Below are 20,666 nucleotides of genomic sequence, written 5' to 3'. Positions count from 1 at the left end.
TGTGGCCCCATGTGACTCCAGGGCAACTATTTCCAGTCATGAGATCCTAATGTGAAGGATTTAGAGTGTCGATTACCATTACTCACATCAAACCTCCTTTCAGCATCTTGAACCTCCTGAAAAATGGCACAAACTTCAAACACCAAGGGCCACGCGAGCTAATCAGTGTGGAGTACAGAGCTAGAGGAGAACAGGTTCTGGGCCTAACCAGGATCTCTCTCCTTACTTGTCATGCAGGCACCTGCTTTTCTTCTAGGCTGGGATTATGTAGCTGTGATGCACCTTACAGCCTGCTGGGCACCGGACACTGGTGGGGTGCACTTGGCATTACAACCACCCTGCCAGGTGCAATATTAATGTCCTCTTTATACACTGGCTGCCTCGAGAGTAAACAATGTGTTCAGAGTTTCCCTAACTTGGACATGGAGCTGACCCGCCAGACTCCAGATCCGCAGCCCCGGGCACTAAGCCACACGCCCTCAGTATAGAAAATCTGAGGCCTTCCCACACCAGCTCCCAGCCCCATCATATCACTTCAGTCACAAAACGGGGCTCTGCCAGAAGGGAGTGGAGCACAAAAGCTATAGTACCCCAGATGAAGTCACCAGAAGGGCTACTGAAGTCAGAGATGATGCGCTGGAAAGTAAGTGGCTGTCACCAGCATGCCAAGTCCAGCCCCCCTCCTTTGGTATAGTCCTTGTCTGGTCCCACACTAGGATGGGTTGCAGAAAGGCAAAGGCAAAGACCCATTGGCTCTGCTGCTTCTCTATTAGGGTATGCCTGACAGAGAAGCAATTAGAACCCAGGGCCCAGCTTTACGGGGTGGGTGTCGCACCAAACAAAGCAGTCCTCTGACTCGAGAGTTTAGTCCACTGAGACCACTTTCCCCTGGCTTAGATTTTTCCTTTTTTTATAATTGAGTTTAGTCTGCCTTTCCTGATGTACTTCCTGCTAAATCAGAGCCTGCTCCTAAGGCTATGGGACTACAGTTCACTGCACACTGTACCCTGACAGCAGGCAGCCAGGAAGTCTGCTGCCCTAACCACTGGCCAACAAGTATTTTTTGTTTTAAATGAGGCACCAAAGATAGAAAATGCTATTTTTGGGTAGAAAAAATAAGAGTAAAAATCAGCCCCTGGGGACCAAACCATTGTGAGCCAACTTGTCCTGTGATAACAGGAAGGCCCTGCTGAGTTTACCAGTGAGCCAGGCCCTGCCACAGATCCCAGTGCTGGGCAAAGCTGTCTGAGAGTTCAGACTCTTCAGCTGGAGCAGTGGTTCTCAACCTTCCTGATGCTGAGACCCTCTACTACAGTATCACAACCATAAAATTATTCCGCTACTTCATAACTAATCTTGCTACTGTTATAAATCATAATGTAAATATCTGATAAGACGGATATCTGATATGTGATCCTGTAAAAAGATCGTTCAACCCTCAAAGGGGTCTCGACCCACAGGTTGAGAACCCCTGAACAAAGGAAAGGCTGGCAAGAAGGACACAAAGGGTGCATAGGGGCTCTGGGTTTTCCCCTGCAGCATGATCGAGTGCAGCAGTGTGCCATGCTAGAGGGCAGGGTGAGAGGTGGAGCACCTTTCATGAAGCATAGAATAATCTGACAGTTCTCAGCACCAGCACATCGGCTCACCCCAGCACTGGTCTTTCTTCTGAGCCGACCCTCAGGAACCACCACCTAGGACAATATGCCGTGACAGGTCAGAGAGAATATCTTACAAAAGTCATCCTTCTGGTTCAGCATGGATTGAAGCCTCCTGCACTGGTCTCCATCTTCTGTGGCTGTTCTTCCATGCAACGACATTTAAAAGGAAAACCCCTGGGCTCACGACTGCCTAACTTGTCTCCTCCATTATCAGGAGTCAGGTCAAGAAATAGAAACATAGCCTGCAGGGCACCTGGCAGATTGACTCCAGGCTGGGATAAGGAGATGGACTTTCCTGCCTTACGCGGGTCCTAATCTTATGATAAAATACCATGACCAAATCAATCTGGGACGGAATAGGTTTATTTCTGCTTACAGTTCCACACCACAGTCTTATGCTAAGGGGAGGCAGGGCAGGAGCTCAGGGCAGGACCCTGGAAGCAGAACTGAAGCAGAGGATGTGAAGGAGTGCTGTTGACTGACTCAGTCCTCAGGACTTACTCAGCCTGCTTTCCTATGGCACCAAGGACCGCCAGCCCAAGGGTGGCACCCCCCACAATGAGCTGGGCCTGCCCACATCAATCAGTAGAGAAAAAGCACCACAGACTTGTCCATAGATCAGTCTGGTCTGGGCATTTTCTCAATCGATGTCCCCTCTTCCCAAATGACTCCAGCTTGTGTCAAGTTGACATAAAACTAACCAGCACAATACAAAAGGATGTGGGTATTTTTGTTTGGTTTTCAGACAGGGTCTCTTTGGCTGACCTCAACAGACTCATGGTCATCCTGCATGGTCTCTGCATGGGTCAGCCAGTTCAGGTTCTAGACACTTTGTTCAGAGGCCCATTTCCAAACATGCTGTAGCCACAGTTTACCATAGGAAGACATTCTAGCAAGCAAGTCTGTTCAGCTTCACCAAATAAGACAGGCGGCGTGCTCACTACAGAGCACCTAACTGTCCAGCCTCTGGCATGAATGCCCATGAGCACTGTCACCCGTGTACACAGTATACCCATGCAAGCACGTTCCTCTGGCCAGAGCTCTTCTGTGCAGCACTGCTCCACGCTGCCACTTTTCCAGCATGGTTGAATTCTGAACGTCAGCACAAATGGCCACAGACTATGCAAACTACTTGCAGCAGAATTTTACTGGTGACCTTGTTAGTATAGATTCTATACAACCACTCTTACAACCTACCCTCTAGAGAAGCAGCAGCTGTGACAGCTCTGTGCTTCCCAGTGCCCTCGAGGAGTATCTGATAGGGGGCACTTCAGGGGACAGGAGAGGCCCAGCTAAAACCAGAGCACCCCACTTTACTGTATCCCTGATGGGCAAGGTTCTTCTCAGGTTTCCACCTAAGGGGCAGGTTATGACAACTGCGCACTCAGCCAGGTTTTTATTAAACAACCAAGCAGACACACACGTGGTGTTTCCTTTTTTGCATGTTTACTGACTTAGACCCTTCAGGGCAGTGTACACCACAGGGCTCTACCAGTTCTCAAACTCCACTGTGGGCTGGAAGCCTCCTGTGAGGAGATTTAAAGATCCACCTTGGTCCCTGGCCATCTGATGAAGTTGTAATTTCTGACTGAGGCAGGATGAAGATATCTTCTCCAAAAACTGGACAGACAGGCAGTGGTCAACCATACTCAAAATTTAACCATGAGCTGGTAGCCCAGGCAGCCACACGCCTAGCTCAGGCAGCTTCTCAAGCTCCAACTAGACTTGTGAAGTCAGACCACAGCCCTAACAACCAACACAGGAAACAAAGCCCCTACTCAGAGCTAACAGGGTCATCATGGCCAGGACATATTAATTGAAAAGCTTCCCTGCTTCAACTCAGGCCAAGTGTGCATCCCCTGGATCTGCCTGCTTCCAGCTTCCCCAGGCCAGCAGTCTGCACCAACCTACCCAAGGCCTCCACACTCCTCCTCCCAGGGAGGAGCAGTCCCTGTACAGAACAGGCTCGAAGCCAACTGCTACACAGCCCAGCTGCTGTACAGCCCAGCTGTTGTCCTTCAATACTTTATCCTGCAGGTCTGAGGTGGAACACAATCCCTGGGGGCTAGATGTGGGTGGAGGCATGCACTGTCACCAGGACTCTGGGGTCCCCCTCTGCACAGGCCACTCGTTCACCTTCATTTGATACCCTGCACCTTGCACTCTGCCCTGCTCCATGTATTGTCTGAGTGGAGCCAAATGCAGTGTCCCACCTTCAGGCCAATCTCTTTACTCTTAACCACACCCTCTCTCCTTCCACAGTCCCTCTCCTGATGAAGTCCAGTGACTCGCCCACAGAACTCCACCCCATCTTAGCACCCCTTCCAGGGGAAACACACCCAGACTCAGGTGCGCCTATTAACTGTTCATCACAGCCACGGAAGATAGATGCACAATGAATTCATTAAAAATACAAGATCATTTTATTTGGAGCCAGCTTCTAATTACTCTGGGAAGGTGTTTACAATATGACAGAATGGAACATAGCTAAAAGGTCAGCATGACGTGACTCACCAGAACAAGGAAAGCAGTGCAGGTGTGTCAGCAGCTTGCTAGAGTCACAGCAGGGTGAGGCAGGGAAAGGTTTGCAAATGCTGGGAAGACTCCCATGTTCGGTGGATACCAAACTCACTGAGCTGTTTATACAGCAGATGGCAGGCACTTGTTGTGTGTTAGGCTTACTGCGAAGTTTTCAAATCTTCCCACTTTTTAGAGGTATTTATTTATTTAGTATCTGTGGGTGTTTTGCTTGCCTGGATGCTTATGCACTCCATATGCTAGAGGTCAAGAAAGGGTATTGGATCCCCTGGAACTGGAGTTCCAAATGTTTGTAAGCCACGGTGTGGATGCAGGGAACTGAGTACACAGGTCCTCTGCAAGAGTTGCCACCCCAAATGATAGGCAGTGGGGGCACACATCTTTAATTCCAGATTTTGGGAGGCAGAGGCAGGTAGATCTCTGTTTGAAGCTAACATAGTGAATTCCACAACAGTTTGGAGTACACAGAGATATCCTGTCTCAAAAAAAAAAAAAAAAAAAAAAAAAAAAAAAAAAAAAAAAAAAAAAAAAAAACAAGGAAAACAGAAAAAGAAAAGAGTAGCCATCCCTGAGCTCTTAATCCCTGGGTCATCTCTTTAGCCAAAAATATTTTTTGTTTGTCTGTTTGTTTGTTTGTTTGTTTGAGACAGGGTCTATACAGCCCTGGCTGTCCTGAAACTCGCTTTATAGACCAGGCTGGCCTCTATCTCAGAGATCTGACTGCCTCTGCCTCCCAAGTGCTGGGATTAAAGGCATTTGCCCAACCCTTAATTTTTTTATACCTAACATTTTAGATATTTTATCTTCAAAATGATAATTTTTAAACTTGACTAAAAATTAACATAAAACTTACAGGAAAATCAACACCAAGGTGTCAGTGGCACCAACAGTCCCTAGAGGAAGAATTTAGGGAGAAATGCTAGTGGGTGATGAGCCAGTGGGTCCAAGTGGACATTACCTTGTCTCAATATGTCTCCTGGCTTCAGAGATTCTCAGTTGGCAAAGCACTTGCCATGGAGGCAGTAGAACCAGAGTTCAGGCCCCAGAACCCAGGTAAAGGTGGAAGGACAGACTGCACAGAAGCTGACTTCCATAAGCACGCGTTGGCAGGCAACCCCTACACCACACACACACACACACACACACACACACACACACACACACAACAGTAAAACGTATTTCTTAAAGCATCTTCCCACATAATACGTATCAGTCACTTTAGTGAGCAGAATCCTAGCACAACATCTCCTCCATGCTGCAGCCCATCTGAGAGGGACACCCAGAACTCCATGCATGCTGGGTAAACACTAGCAGCTGAGCTCCATGACCTCACTGGTTGACTTTTCCTTTTTTTGTTTTTTGTTTGTTTTGTTTTTTTTTGTTTTTTTGAGACAGGGTTTCTCTGTGGCTTTGGAGCCTGTCCTGGAACTAGCTCTGTAGACCAGGCTGGTCTCGAACTCACAGAGATCCGCCTGCCTCTGCCTCCCGAGTGCTGGGATTAAAGGCGTGCGCCACCATCGCCCAGCACTGGTTGACTTTTCAAACACCAAACTCACCCTCCACTCCCAGAACAAGCCCACTTGATCATCTGTACCATCTTTTCATACATTGTTGGGTTCAGCTCATCAAGGTTTGAGATGCTCATGGTAAACCGCAGTCTATGACTTGTTTCTTGACGTGACAATGACACAGGACGCAGGCCTCATAAAATAAAGGAGCAGGTACTGCCTTCTCTTCACCACAATTCCCTCAGAGTCAGGGCAGACTTGGAATTACAGGCAGGCAGTCTGGATCTTTTTCAGACTTGACTATACATAACAAGACATCTTGGGATGAGAACCCAGTCTAATCACGAAATTTACTCACACCTGACGACAAAGACAATTTTATATAATAGCTTAAAGAATATGCATGCAAGTCTCGGTGAGGAACCTTCTATCTGTGCCAGGCTGGTACTCAGAAGGTTTCAAATTGTGGAGCATTTGCTTTAGGAATGCTTAATCTGTATTCTTTTGGTTTTTCTTTAAATATTTATTATTATACAATATTCTGTCTGTGTGTATGACTGCAGGTCAGAAGAGAGCACCAGACCTCATTACAGATGGTTGTGAGCCACCATGTGGTTGCTGGGAATTGAACTCAGGACCTTTGGAAGAGCAGGCAATGCTCTTAACCTCTGAGCCATCTCTCCAGCCCCTTAATCTGTATTCTTAATTTGATTTTCTTTTACAGTTGTTTATCTCTGCAAAGGCCAGAGAGTTAGTTTTCTCTTTCCACTACGTAGGTCCTGGGGAATGAACTCAAGTCATCAGGCTTAGTGGAAAGCACCTTTACCCACTGAGCCATCTTGCCAGCCAGCCACCAATCTATATCTCTTACTTAAATTTACGGAGAGGGTTCTTGGGCTTAGAAGTGGCAACTCTTCCAGTCTTCCCAGAAGCTGCCTGGCTCTCTGGCCTTCAAGAGGTCATTTCTCTGGTGACAGGGACTCTCCTGACACTGAGAACCTCTGAGGTGCTCTGGATGTGTCTCCAGCTCAGCTTGGGCAGGCTGCCATGGCTGTGCCCTGCACAGCTGACAGCCGGGTCAGCTGCAGTATTACCCCATTGCTGCCTATCATACAAGAAATGTCACCCAGCCTCTGCCCTGTTTCTGACACAGAACTCCTAAAAGCCCTGGAATTTCCAGGGTGAAAAAGGTGAAGGGGGTACCTTTTGTTCTAATGAGGAAACTCTAGGTAGCTTCAAGGTAGGGGTTGGTCACCAGAAAGATACTGTCAGCATCAAAATCCCCCAAACTCTAGAGAGAGGAAGGGCTAGAAACTGAGTTATAAATAGGTACAGTCTAATCAATTAGACCTATGGAATGAGACCCTCATAAAACCTTTGAGCAGTAGTGGGACCCCAGGAGCTTCAGGTTCCAGGAGGGTGGTATACTTAGAAGGCTCAAAAGCACCATGCCATCTCACCTTCCAAGCCCCACACTACACATTTCCTCTATCTGCCTATGTCTGAGCTATATAATTGACAGCAGACATGGCCAGCCTACAGCCAACATGCCACATGCATCTCAGAACAGCTATAAATGATGTCATATCACAACATCACTAGGGCGGATAATCCACTAATAATCAACCAGCAAATGTATATAGATAGAGTACTTTCCTGAGTGCTGAGTCAGTCTGGCAAATTATCTAACAGGGATGGGGTCACAAAAGCCCTTGATTTACAGTCAGAAGTGCAGGTGACCCAAGACTTGCAACTAGCACCTGGAATTGGGACAGTGTGTGGGACTGTCACCCTTTAACTTGTGGAATCTGATGTTAATCTCACAGAGTGTCAAACTTAAGTGAATTGCTGGATACCAGTCACTCTCTGGAGAATGGAGAAAGCAGTCTGTGTCTAGTGTGGGGCAGGGGACCCCACAGTATGTCTCTCAAGAGCTCACTGGCCTTCGCTGGCACCTTGTCCATCTCTGGACTGCTTGGGGTACACCCAATATGGAAATCCTCCACTTAGGTCGTGACCTCTGTTCTCTAAATGTCCTGTGTACCTATGATTACAAGGGGCGTCTGCAGACATGATATGTTTTGTGAGCCTCAGTCACCAGTTCCTAGCACAGAGCTGAGCTGGCAGCCTCAGGCTGTACTGCTGGAACAGTGTACATGCACATGGATAGAAACCCTGGATAGAATTTAAGTTCTCTCAAAACACAGACAAGTCTCCAGATTCTTTCTGAGGAGCCAGAAGGCTTTACACCAGAACTTCAGGACAATCTACACTCTGCCCTGGAAGGAGAATGAGGAATAAACTCCCCTACAGGCAGTAAAAGGGGAGGTTAGAACAAGCAGGGCTTTTGGTGTGCATGAACGCGGCAATAGCGGGGCAATGCCCTACAGGTCAGTTGCTGCTTTGTACCACACTTAAAATGCTTTTCTCATTGTACAAGGGACCTTCCTAGGCACTGTTTCAAAGTATAAAAGAAATAATACTCGGTCTTGTAAGCACTTTTAATTTCACATCATTTATCTCCATTATTATTTGTTTTAAAATCTCTAGTAACAAAAATTCTTGGAAAGTGGCCCTTTTATTTCTTTAATAGTGGGCAGGAAATGACAGACTGGCTATATCCTGTTTGCTTCAGCACGTGCAGGCACAAAAACTGGTGCACATGGCCAGGTGTGGTGGCACACACCTTTAATCCCAACACTCACAGGCAGATCTCTATGAATTCAAGGTCAACCTTGTCTACAGAGTGAGTTCCAGTACCACAGAGAGACCCTGTCTCAAACAAACAAAAAAAAAAAAGAAAAGAAAAGGAAGAGAGGCTGCACACAGTGTGACAGCTTCAGAAGCCTCGCCTAGCCAAGGTGCCACGTTCTGGTTCTTTACTTACCACGTGCCAGCCACAGTCGAGTGAGTACAGGACAGGACAGTGGCATGAGGACAGGAGTACACATTCTTGGTCTTTATCCTGCTGTGCTTACATCCATGCTTTAGTCCTAGTCCTAATTTCAGTCGTGCACTCGGGGATCTCGGAACATATCCCAGCAGATAAGGGAGTACTGCTGTAAATCCACTCCTAGACCACAGTCTACAGAACTTTCCAAAGTTAGGTCACAACTTAGAGGTCAAATAAAGGCAAGAACAGTTTGATTCCCAGCACTAAGGCATTGTACAGCACCAGCACAGCACCACAAACCTATCCTGTCAGCAAGAAACCAAAAGGAAGAGGCAGAAACTGCCCCGTAGCTAAGAGATGGTCTTGTGCTAGAGAGATGTGTCTCAGCTGTGCGAGCCTGAGGACTGAGCTGCAATACCCAGCAGTCAGGGAAAGCAGACACAGTGGTACACATCTAATCCCAGTGCTCACAGGAGGAGATGGGGCAGAGACAGAAGAATCCCGGAAGCTTGGGCAGGAGACCCTGCCTCAAACAAGGTAGAAGGTAAATGCCAACACCAGGGCTGCCCTCTGACCTCCACATGCATGAGAGAGAGAGCGCAAGCGCATGGCCAGGCCACCTCTGGAGGATGCTGAGGGGTACATGTCAAGTCCTGTGGGGCTTGAAGCAGGGAGACAGGTCTAAGACTCCCTCTCAGTAAGTCTCAAGTTCCCCTTCACTGCTGTTCAGGCAACTGCAGCTCACAGACTTCTTAGAGGTCAGCTCCCAAGCAGGCATTAATCACACTTCCCTGCTCCAAACCCTCCCGGGGCTCAGAGCTCTCATCATCTGACATAACTCCGTCCTATCTAGGCCAGTAAGCTCAGCTCCAGAGCAGAGGTCACTTCAGCAGGCTGCTCCACTCAGGCCTCCAGCCTCCACTTGCTCCTGGGCATCAGCCCGTTCCTGGAACTTCCCAGAGTGTTTCATGACCCACTGCTTTAGAGAGCAGGTTTCTTCCTGCCTTCCTTCACTCTTTCCCCACAGCACATCTCGAAGGAACCCCATTTCTACGGTCTGCCTTCCTCTCTCGGTCCACTCGCCCTCGTCTCTATGGGCACCACCTCCTTCTATAGAGCTCCAACTGCATGTGCTTTCCTGGTGTCCTCTCTTCTCTGTCCTCGGCCCCACCCCTGTCCTCACTCCTCCTGCCTGGGCTCACTTTTTTTAAAGCTATTTTTCCCTTGAAAATTAGAAATACAGGGAGGGAAACAAAAATGTAGAACAAAATCAAACACTTTCATTGCCATGAGCTAGAAGAGACTGTCAAGGGCTCACTAACAATACCAGGCAGTCTCAGCGCACTCCTTTAATACCAGAGGGGCAGAGGTGGGCCAGTGAACTCTCTGTGAGTTCAAGGCCAGCCTTGTCTAAGGAGCTAGCAAGCGAGTTCCAGGACAGCTAGGGCTATATTACACAGAGAAACCCTGTCTCAAAAAAACAAACAAAAAAAGAGTACAGTAACACTCTAATGTGTTCACTTTCAGTTTTCTTCCTTCATAAAGGAAGACAGCATAAGAAGTGTCTGGTTCCACTGACCATCTCCTTCTGCACCTTTCCACACAAAAGCCAGCACCTCTGACTACACAGCACAGCCTTCGAGTCCACTCTGGTACTTTCCTGAGCAAGGAAAGTAATTCTGCACTTTCCCAGAAACTAACAGTAATACTGCAAAGTAATGTCAACTTTCCTTTTCGGTTACCAATCTGCCCATATAGACACTCAGCAAGGTCGGCTTTCTGTGCTTCCAGGGATCTTTCACTACTGACCTCGTGTTTCTACTGTCTCCAGTGACTGGAGGCCTCAGTATGTGCCAACCCCCATCCCCAAGTACCATCTCACACCTCCCATGACCTGCAGAGGAGAGGCTCCAAATGCGTAAGGGTAGCCCAGGGAACAACTGGCACCTGTTCCATGGTTGGCTGTGTCTTAAGGCTGTGCCCCGCCAGTTTGCTAAGCTGCCCTCTTCCTAACAACAGCCACCTAGCACTCTTCCAGTGCCAGGCATTCTACTTTAAACACTCAACTCTCAGGATCCCATGAGTTACGCTCACTCTCCCCACCTTGAAGAAAAGGACACTGTGGTGGTTTGGAGGAACATGGCCCCCAAAGGGAGTGGTACTATAAGAAGATGTGGCCTTGTTGGAGTAAGTGTAGTCTTGTTGGAGGAAGTGTGTCCCTGTGAAGGCAGGCTTTGAGGGTCATATATGCTCAAGCCATGTCCCATAAGACAGACAAGATGTAGGGCACTTGGCTACTTCTCCAGCTCCATGTCTGTTAGCACGTCACCATGTCACACCATGATGACAATGGACTAAACCTCTGAAAATGGAAGTCACCCCAATTAAATGTTTTTTCTTTATAAAAGCTGCCATGGTCATTGTATCTCTTCATAGCAATTGAAAGCCTAAGGCAGAAGTTGATACCAGGGACTGAGGTATTGCTGTGGTAAACCTGACTGCGATTTTGTCTGAAGGAATACAGACCTTGGGACTGTGGATTAGAGAAGCAGTTGAATGCCTTAAGTGCTGCTTAAGGAAGTTTGGAAGACAGTGGTGCTGGGTGTGATTTGAACTGTGGGTGCCTGGATCAAGAAGTTTCAGAGAAGAATGTTAGTATGTGGCCTAGATATTTTGGTAAAGAACATGGCTGATTTTTGTCCTTGTCCAAAAGTCTGTCTGAGGTTAAAGTATTTTGGATTTATTCTGCTGGCAGAAGAAATCTACAAACAGCCCAGTATAGACTCTGTTGTGTGGTTATTAGTGTTAACTCTGATGGAGATTTATAATGAAAAGGAGAAAGCTAAGCAGGGTAAATAACAAAATGTAAAATTTGAGGAGAAAAGGAGCACCAGGAAGCAGAATAGAGCTAAATCCTGTGTTCAAGGAGATAAATATATTAAGAAATAGAATAAAGAGAATGGTGACTGCAGGGCAAGATCCCACCCAGCTAAGTTTCTAATTTGTGAGAAGGAACTAAAAGGAAGCTTAGAGCCAGGAATGGTGACCCACACCTTTCATCCCATCACATGGGAGGCAGAGGCCGGCAGATCTCTGAGTTTGAAGCCAGCCTGGTCTACAGAGCAAGTTCCAGAACAGCCAAGTTTAGACAGTGAAGGAAACCATGGAAAACAGAGAGCTGGTGAAGATGTAATTGAACAAGAAGGCCATGTTCCACCCCAATAAGCAGCAGAACTGGCAGCTTTGGCGATGTGGTTCTGGAATTAGGGACAGAAGAAAAGGAAAGGCTATGGAATTTGCCTCTGCGACTAAGGAAAGCCACTGAGGCCAGGCATGTGTCAGGAGTGTCCTTGAAAGAGGCCTAGAGAGGCCATTGCATGAAGCTGCGAAACTGAAGTCTGGTCTGTTGGAGACTGGAAGATGTTAGAGATGCCAGAGTCGTGGGACACCTGCTGAGGAGAGCTGCTGGCAGGGAGTGGAACCAACCCAAGAAAGGATGCGTGGTGCAGTCAGCAAAATGAAAGGGATTGGAGATCTCAAGGGTGTTTTGACATCAGACATGGAGACACAGAGTTTGGAGTTTGCCCAGCTGGTTTTCAGTCTTGATTTTATCCAGTGTTTCCTTGCTATGCTCCCTTCCTTGCATTTGGTAATGTTGAAAGTAAGTAATCTGCTTTTGGTTTTGATTTTATAGGGAACTACAGTTAAGAAATAAGAGACTTTGATCTCTGGACTTATAAATAGGTTTGAAACAATAATAGACTATGGGGACTTTTGAAGTTGGACTGAACGCATTTTTGCATTATGATATGGCTACAAGCCTTTGGGGACCAGGAGGTGGAATGTGGTAGTTTGAAAGAAAATGTTCCCCAAAGGGAGTGGTGCTATTAGGAGGTGTGGTTTTTTTGGGAGGAGGTGTAGTCTTGCTGGAGGAAGGGTGTCACTGTGGAGGCAGGCTTTGAGGTCTTTTATATGCTCAAGCCACACCCAGTGAGACAGACCAATTCCCTTGCCTGTAAATCAAGATGTAGGACACTTGGCTACTTCTCCAGCTCCACGTCTGCCTGCAGGCCACCATGTCACACCATGATAATGGACTAAACCTCTGAAAATGGAAGCCACCCCAACTAAATGTTTTCCTTTATAAGAGTTACTGTTTTCATTGTGTCTCTTCACAGCAATAGAAACCCTAGCTAAGACAGACAACAAAGCTGGAGTATACACTGGAGCCCTGTTGTGAACTGTAACTCACGCCTTCAGAGTCCAGGCTTCTGCTTGTCAGACTAAGTGTCAGAGTCACTTCAGGGAGGTGGAGAAAGATGAGACCAGAGTCTTGAATGGTCGGGTCAGGACTTCCAGATGACCTCTCATGCTGTTATCCCAACATCACTAGGTCAATACAGACCAGGGGCTGCTGGGAACAGGGACACAACACTTACGGTCGTGGACCTTGTAACAGTGGTTCTGCAGGCGCCTGACCTCCCACTCCTCCAGCACACCGTGGGTCATCAGCAGTTGGAGGAAGCGCCGATGAACATCCGTCATGGCACCCACTCTTCTCGTGCTGCCCTGCATGTCGGGGAAGCTGAAAAAGAAGAGCCACGGTCACCTGCATGCACGAGAGCAATGGTGGGGGGTCTGCCCTAGTCTGTGTTGATGAGCAAACACTGCTGCGGTTGTCAGAGCTCGGCTCCTTGTGCTGATGACTGCAGGAGTGAAGAGATCGGGTCAGGGCTCAAGCTCGTGCCACTGGTTTTGAGCAGTATGGACTGAGAGCTGCTGGAGCCACAACTGAACCACAGCCTCCTGGACTAACTGCGTATGAAGTGGTAAGCAGGCAGCTGAAGTCTCCATATGATTCAGTTTCTGGCCTGCAGAGTGGGAACGATGACAGAAATATTCTCCCAAGAACTTCCGTAACTTGGGTGACTTAACACAGGTAACAGCCTAGTGCCACAAAAGAACACCTAACCTGTGCCAATTACAACTGGACAGTTCTGAGTCTGGACCCTGGTTGGACCACTTACCAGCTCAAACAGCCTTGAGAAACTAAGTCAAAGCTTTGAATTCTCCCTATAAAAGTATAACACCCACTGCTGAGAACACACCCGAGAAGCACTTGACTCTGGTTTCCTTCCACTCTCCCCAGCTGCCAATAAAGCATCTATCGCCGGGCCCGGGCGGTGGTGGCGCACGCCTTTAATCCCAGCACTCGGGAGGCAGAGGCAGGCGGATCTCTGTGAGTTCGAGACCAGCCTGGTCTACAAGAGCTAGTTCCAGGACAGGCTCCAAAACCACAGAGAAACCCTGTCTCGAAAAACCAAAAAATAAATAAATAAATAAATAAATAAATAAATAAATATAAAGCATCTATCACAGAAGGACTGTGGGCTATTTCTACAGTCCACTGCACTCTCTCAGAAAGCTATCTTCTGGGTCTGGCAAGATGCCTTAGCAGGTAAAGACATTTGCCACTAAGGTTCACATCCTGAGTTCAATCCCCAGGACCCACATGGTAGAAGGAAAGAACCAACTCGTGCAAGTTGTCCTCTGACCACTACACAAATGCTACGCATGTGTCAATCCACGCCCACAGAGACACACACACAAAAATAAATGTAATAAAAACTTATCTTTCTACAAACCACAAAGATCAGAGCTGATAAACACACGACACAAGGCAGATCAAAACACCTGCTCCTGCCAGGCAGGTGGGGCCCAGTAAGCACTAAGCACATGGATGTGAAGCTGGGTGGAGGCACTGAGAGTCCTGCTTACCACGCCTGCCTGGTCCTCACACGCATCTACGCTGTACTACAACCGAGCCCCTTTGGCTGGCTGCTGCTCATGGCACAGCTCAGCACTGTGAAGCAGTTATCACTCATCTGAGGTGATCCTGTGTTCCAACAAGCATATTGCCAAGACGTTAGGCCAACAGACTGAGAACATTTTTAGCTATTATGCTCAGTCTGTTTGTCTATAAAGCAATAAAAAAACATATCTTTAAGGCAAAAAAACTGATTTTAAGTGAAATAACACTACCAAAGGCTTCCCAAGAACTTAATGAAAAAAAGACATAAAAATAAAAAACTGTGTCACTGTAGTCAGCTTCATGGGCTGGTTCTCTAAGCTGGAAAGGTACACTCCTCATAGCCACTTTCTCTGACTGCCTGCCAGCCATCTTCAAGAACACTTCACCAGCATATACACGTCAACAAGCCCTAAGTCTGCCCCTCTCCGTTATCTACTCTTGTCCATGCAGGCCCTGGCTGTTTGGACAGTGCAGGCCAGCAGCCACACACCCACGCATCGCACTCTGGTCCTCCTCTCCCCAAACACAAGGAAAGACTATAAAAGGGAAAACTTTGCAGAGGATACCCAGAAAAGCATCTTGAGCCCTGAATGTTAGGCTGACCACCAGAGCAGAGGGCCAAGACTGCACCCTGCAGTGATGCCAGCCTGTTTCCTGTCCCCTGTCAATTAACTTTCTGAAGATGAGAGAAGGAAGGTAGACTTGTGTTTGTTTTTGAGAAAAAGTCTCTGTATGCAGTCCTGGTGGCTTAAAATGAACTATGTAAAAGCACTATGTTGGCTAGCCTCAAACTCATAGAAATCCTCCTGCCTCTGCCTGCCTCTGTCTCCTGAGCACACTGAAACAAAAGACATGCACTACCGTGCCTGGCTTAGATTTTTCTTTTTTAATTTAATTCTGTCTTCCCAGTTTGCCAGCTCAATGAATAAGCATGGCTTAAAGATTCAATTTCTGCCTTTGCGTGACAGGCAACATGAATTTCTGGTTACACAATTAGATTAATAATAACAATGAAGAAAAATAGCTCAATAACAGAGAGCTCACCTAAAATGCACCAGGCCCTAGGTCCAACCCCTGGGATACAGAAGAGGAGAAAAGGGGAGGGGAAGAAAAGAGAAGAAAGGGAAACCAATTTAAAGATTAAAAACTCTTAGACAAGATTTTAAAGTATGTTCCATTATTTCTAAATGCTAGAAACCTAAATATCCTGCAAACTGAGAGAGCTTTTATTAAATTAATGAGTCAAAAGAGACTTTCTGGTAAAATAAACAAAGGATTAGCAGAAATAGAGAGCATCACAAAGTGGCAAAAGGTCACACAAGAACACACAACTGCTTAAAATGTTCGGCCTTTACAATGAGGCCTCATGAGCCTCAAGGTCAACTCATCAGGATCCTGGCAGCACACTAGGTGGGAGCTCACGGTCCTCAGGTTCACAAGGCGAATACAACACAGAGCACAGGGAGAGGTGGTGTACATAAGAGAAGAAGATGAAGGGGATGACTGTGCCCACCATGCTGGCTGCAGAACAGGACAAGCCAAGGCAGCTGGAGAGCCAGGCTACCGACTGGACTGACCGCGAGGCAATGAAGTCAGAAGCCAATACCAAAGAGGTGACTAAGAAAAGTCCATTTGTTCAGAGCTTAAGGAATGCAGTTATAAATAATCCCTCCTAGCCAGGTCTGGTGATACAGGGGCCCCAAGATCCTAGGCCTTGGTAGAGTGAAAGCAAGAGAGAAAGAAAGAAAAAGAGACATAAACAAATAATCCATTCCAACAACGATGTCAATCAACAAAGTGGGAATCAGAATAAAGGTAAAAAGCAAATATGGAGTCAGTTCACACAAAAAAACAAGTTGATAAAATGCATTCACACTAAAAAGGTAACAAAGATGAAAAGCAGGGGAACTACATGTATGCATGCATGTGTGTGATGCGGGGGGGGGGTCCAACATATTGCCACACCCATGATAGACAGGTTCTCTACCACGGAGCTCTTGTGCTGCACAAATTGTCTTAATCTACAAAATGGCACATAAAAATAACTGCAGCAAACATAAAAATGAAAGAAGCCACTTCAAAATGACACTGGATCAGTGCTATCAGACTAATACAAAGTCAATCAAAATTCAAGCAGGCTCTGTGAATTATCCAAATGTGATTGACGAGCTGATTCTAAAACTAACTACAGACAAAATGTCAAATATCTTTGAACAAAGTTGGGAAGACTAATCCCACCAGACATCAGAACAAAAATGGTGAACGAACCATGGCAAGGGTACAGAAACTGACAGACCAGTGGAGCAGAATGGGGAACTCAGAAGGAGGTATGCGTGAGTGTGGAGACACGACATGGTGGAGCACAGGGCTCAGGCCAAAGCAAACCTTCTGTGAAAGCTGCCAGGGTGGGCTCTCGGATGAGTCCGTCAGTGGTGGGGATGTTTGCTGCCAAGCCCAAGTCTGACATCCTGAACTTGATCCCCAGGCCCACACTGTGAAAGGAGAACCAATCCTAAAAGTAGGCCTCCAACTTACACCTGCATGCAGTGGTATATACTCCTGCTGTGTGTGCTGAGGCAAATGATAAGCCATATGTGAAAAATAAAATTTAACCCCTACCTCACACCATATACAAACTCAAACCTACAGGGTCATGGTTTTTTTTTTTTTTTTTTTTGGTTTTACGAGACAGGGTCTCTCTGTAGCTTTGGTGCCTGTCCCGGAACTAGCTCTTGTAGACCAGGCTGGCCTCGAACTCCCAGAGATCCACCTGCCTCTGCCTCCCAAGTGCTGGGATTAAAGGCGTGCGCCACCACCGCCCGGCAATGGTTTTTTTTTTTTAAAGATTTATTCATTTATGTATTTATTCATTCAGTCAGTCAGTCAAGTATCCTGCCTGTAGGCCAGAAGAGGGCACCAGATCTTATTATAGGTGGTTGTGAGCCACCATGTGGTTGCTGGGAATTGAACTCAGGACCTCTGGAAGAGCAGTCAGTGCTCTTAACCACTGAGCCATCTCTCCAGCCCCAGGGTCATGGTTTTTAAAAAGGAAAAACTTTACAACTTTAAATGACACTAGGAGAACATATAATCCAAGAGTAGAAAAAGATGTCCTTAGAAGATAAAAAAGTCACAAAAGACAAAGCATAAAATACATTACTGACTGATTCATTAAAGAACCCGCACCAAAAATACCAAAGGAGGGGAAGGAAGGGGAGGAGGCTACAAGCTGGAAGGTGTTTAAAATACACATAACTACAAGAATCTTCTTTAGAATATACTAAGAACGCCGACAGAACAAGAAGGAAGAACTGAAGAGAAGAGCACAGAAACAGTGTAAAAGTGCATTAAAAACCTGAGCAGTCAGCCGGTGGTGGTGGCACATGCCTTTAATCCCAGCACTCAGAAGGCAGAGGCAGGCGGATCTCTCTGTAAGTTCAAGGCCAGCCTGGTCTACGAGAGCTAGTTCCAGGACAGGCCACAAAGCTACAGAGAAACCTTGTCTTGGAAAAAAACGGGGGAAAAAAAAAAGAAAAAGCTTACTGATCAGTCTTACTGTGGTCGGGCAAGTGAATATAGCGCCACACTGACACCGCTACAGCAACACCCAGGAATCCTGGAATCCAGATGGCATTAGCAGAAGGAAGAGCAGGTTTGAGATCAGGCCAGTGTGGGCTAGAGAGACAGACTGCCTATCAAAAAAGAAAGAGAAAGGAGAGGCAGCTCAGGGATTAAAAACATGCCCTGCTCTTGCTGGGGACTGGAGTTCTGTTCCCAGCCCTCTCAACCACCTAAGTCCAGCTCAGGGGATCCAAGGCTCTGGCCTCTGAGGGCACCATGAACATACCCACACTCAGACACACATACACATATATATAATAAAGTAAATCCAAAGGAGAGAAGAAAACAGGAAGGGAAGGGAGAGGAACAGAAAGAAAGGGAGGGAACAGGAGGGAAAGGGATCTTCAGATGGGTAAGAGCAGAATGCCTGACTACGACTTCCTTCCACTTCTGGTGGAGTAGATTCCAGCAGTCTTGCGTGGCCCCAGAGACACTATTGTTATATACATACTGGCCCCAGGAAATGTGTCCATAGAGGCATCCCGTAACGGAACTCTGGCAACACTATGAATGCCTATCAACCAAGGAATAGCCATCTAAAGGGATTCTAATCACATCGTGGACCAGTACAGTGAAGAAAGCAGGGCTACTCACATCAGCATGAATGCTGCTCAAAACTGCATGAAAGCTGTACATAATGGCACATGCCTTTCTCTCCAGCAGCGAGGCAGAGACAGATGGATCTGAGTTCAAGGCCAGCCTGTTCTACAATGCGAGTGATAGAGACTCTGTCTCAAAAAAAAAAAAAAAAAAAAAAAACCAACAACAATAGAAAACTATACCAGATGCAAAGAGCAAGTCACACATTCACACAGGATGCCAAACACTGAAAATGGTATTCATCACAGGACCATACACGGTCAGTGAGACCTACCAATAGCAAGGAAGCCGAATCCAGAGCAGTGAGTACTCTGAGGAGGAGAGAGGACTCTGGTGGTGGTGGTGGTGTGTGTGTGTGTGTGTGTGTGTGTGTGTGTGTGAGAGAGAGAGAGAAAGAGAGAGAGAGAGAGAGAGAGAGAGAGAGAGAGAGGATTATAGGCATATAACATAAAAAATATGTAAATACAGTCAAAGAGAGAAGAGTGACAGAGGGAAAGGTCAAATGGGGTGACTTGGGGGAGGGGGTCAGAAGTGGGAGCAGGAAAGGTGCCCAGGAGCTGTGCCTACATGCTGCTATGACAGCCATCGAAGGAGAGAGACTGAGAGAGGATTAACCATAGGTACTGGCTGCTTACCCAAAGGACTTTAAAATTCAGGGGTCCACACGATAAGCAAAGCCTGGGCACCAACGAGCGGCCTGTGCTAGATAGTGTTGGTGCTCCGACCTCACAGCCTGGTTTCGAACTCACCAGAACCTCAAGAGGGGCATTTTCACAGAGGAGGGAACTGGAGTTACAAAGGGACACAGGTGACGGTGATGGAGAAGGGGGTGGGACAACAAAAGCAGTCTCTGTTCTTATGCCACTTCCAGTAGATTTAAAACAAAAAAACCAAACTCAACGAACAATAAAATCATGATTGCCGGGCAGCGGTGGAGTACACCGTTAAATCCAGGACTCAGGAGGCAGAGACGGGTGGATCTCTGAGTTTGGGGTAGTCTGGTCTACAGAGTGAATTCCAGGACAGTCAAGACTAAACAGAGAAACTCCGTATTGAAAAACATGATCGTACACATAATCACAAATAAGTAAAACCGCAGTCTAGGTTCCTTATCTATACTTCTCCAGTCTTCCGTTTGAGAACTTGGCTTGGGTTAGCCATGTGATCTGGGGTTATCAGTACTATGTGCAACATAAGACGGGAACCCCAAACCTTTCCCAAATCGGACAAACCGATAATTCTGAACACATTTAGCCTCGGGCTTTCAAATACCGGCTCCACAAACAAAACAAAGGGGGCACTGGGGGGCAGGCACGAGGCTGGGGTGGTCGTTTGGGACAGAGAGGTACATGCAGCTATCATCTGACAGTGAACACAGTGACGAGGCGCACTTTCTCCGCCTGGCCCACTAAGAGGCAAAGACAGGAGCTACACGAGTTCCAGAGCAACCTAGGCTACATGGTGAGACCACGTCTCAAAAAGTCAATTAAAAAAAAAAATTAAATTAGAAATAAACAATTAACTTGTTACGGAGCTAGGTCCCAATCTGTGCCCTTTGCGGGCCTCAATATCCCCGTCAGCGCCGGACACCGCTCTCGTACGCCCCGCAGACCCCACTGCCGTCCTCCCGTCGCCCCAACGACGCCCGCTTTGGTCCCCGCAGCGCCCCGCGGCCTTCATACGCACCGCACGCCCGGAAGCCGACCAGCAGCGGTCACGCCGGAAGTCGCTCTTGGGGCCCGCCTCCGAGGCGGGGAGAGCTGCAATAGGGAACACCTATTGGTGAGTTACGCACGTTCTCCCGCTCACCAGGGGAGTACTTCCGGCCCCCCGCCCCCCACCCCCGTTGCTATGGCGCCTCAACAGCTGTGGGTTGAGTCCCAAACTACGAAGTTTCCCGGGCGGCTTCTGTACTTCCCGGAACGACTTCCGCCGCCCCCGCTGCCAGCTCTGCGGAGGAGAGCCCACGTTCTGTCTTGTGGGTTAAAAATGCTGGCTTTAAACTGGAGAGGAAGAATGTGGGTTTTGTTTTC

General features: G+C 47.4%; 1 protein-coding gene across 3 annotated transcripts in view; it reads right to left on the bottom strand.

Annotated features, from left to right (window-relative positions):
* The window catches only part of Nsmce1 (NSE1 homolog, SMC5-SMC6 complex component), a 31,013-nt gene extending 10,660 nt beyond the window's left edge, over positions 1 to 20,353 (bottom strand). The window contains exons 1-2 of one of the 3 annotated variants that reach the window (XM_057778584.1): positions 20,320 to 20,353; positions 13,040 to 13,185 (exon numbers count right to left, since the gene is read on the bottom strand). In XM_057778584.1, coding sequence (XP_057634567.1) covers positions 13,040 to 13,175 — 136 coding nt within the window. In that variant the 5' untranslated portion in view covers positions 13,176 to 13,185; positions 20,320 to 20,353. The other 2 variants (XM_057778583.1, XM_057778585.1) reach the window with 2 other exon arrangements.
* Between the last annotated feature and the right edge of the window lie 313 nt (positions 20,354 to 20,666).

Source organism: Chionomys nivalis, chromosome 8 (genome assembly GCF_950005125.1).
Source record: "Chionomys nivalis chromosome 8, mChiNiv1.1, whole genome shotgun sequence".
In the NCBI taxonomy this organism is placed as follows: domain Eukaryota; kingdom Metazoa; phylum Chordata; class Mammalia; order Rodentia; family Cricetidae; genus Chionomys; species Chionomys nivalis.
This window is presented reverse-complemented; position numbering and strand designations above follow the sequence as displayed.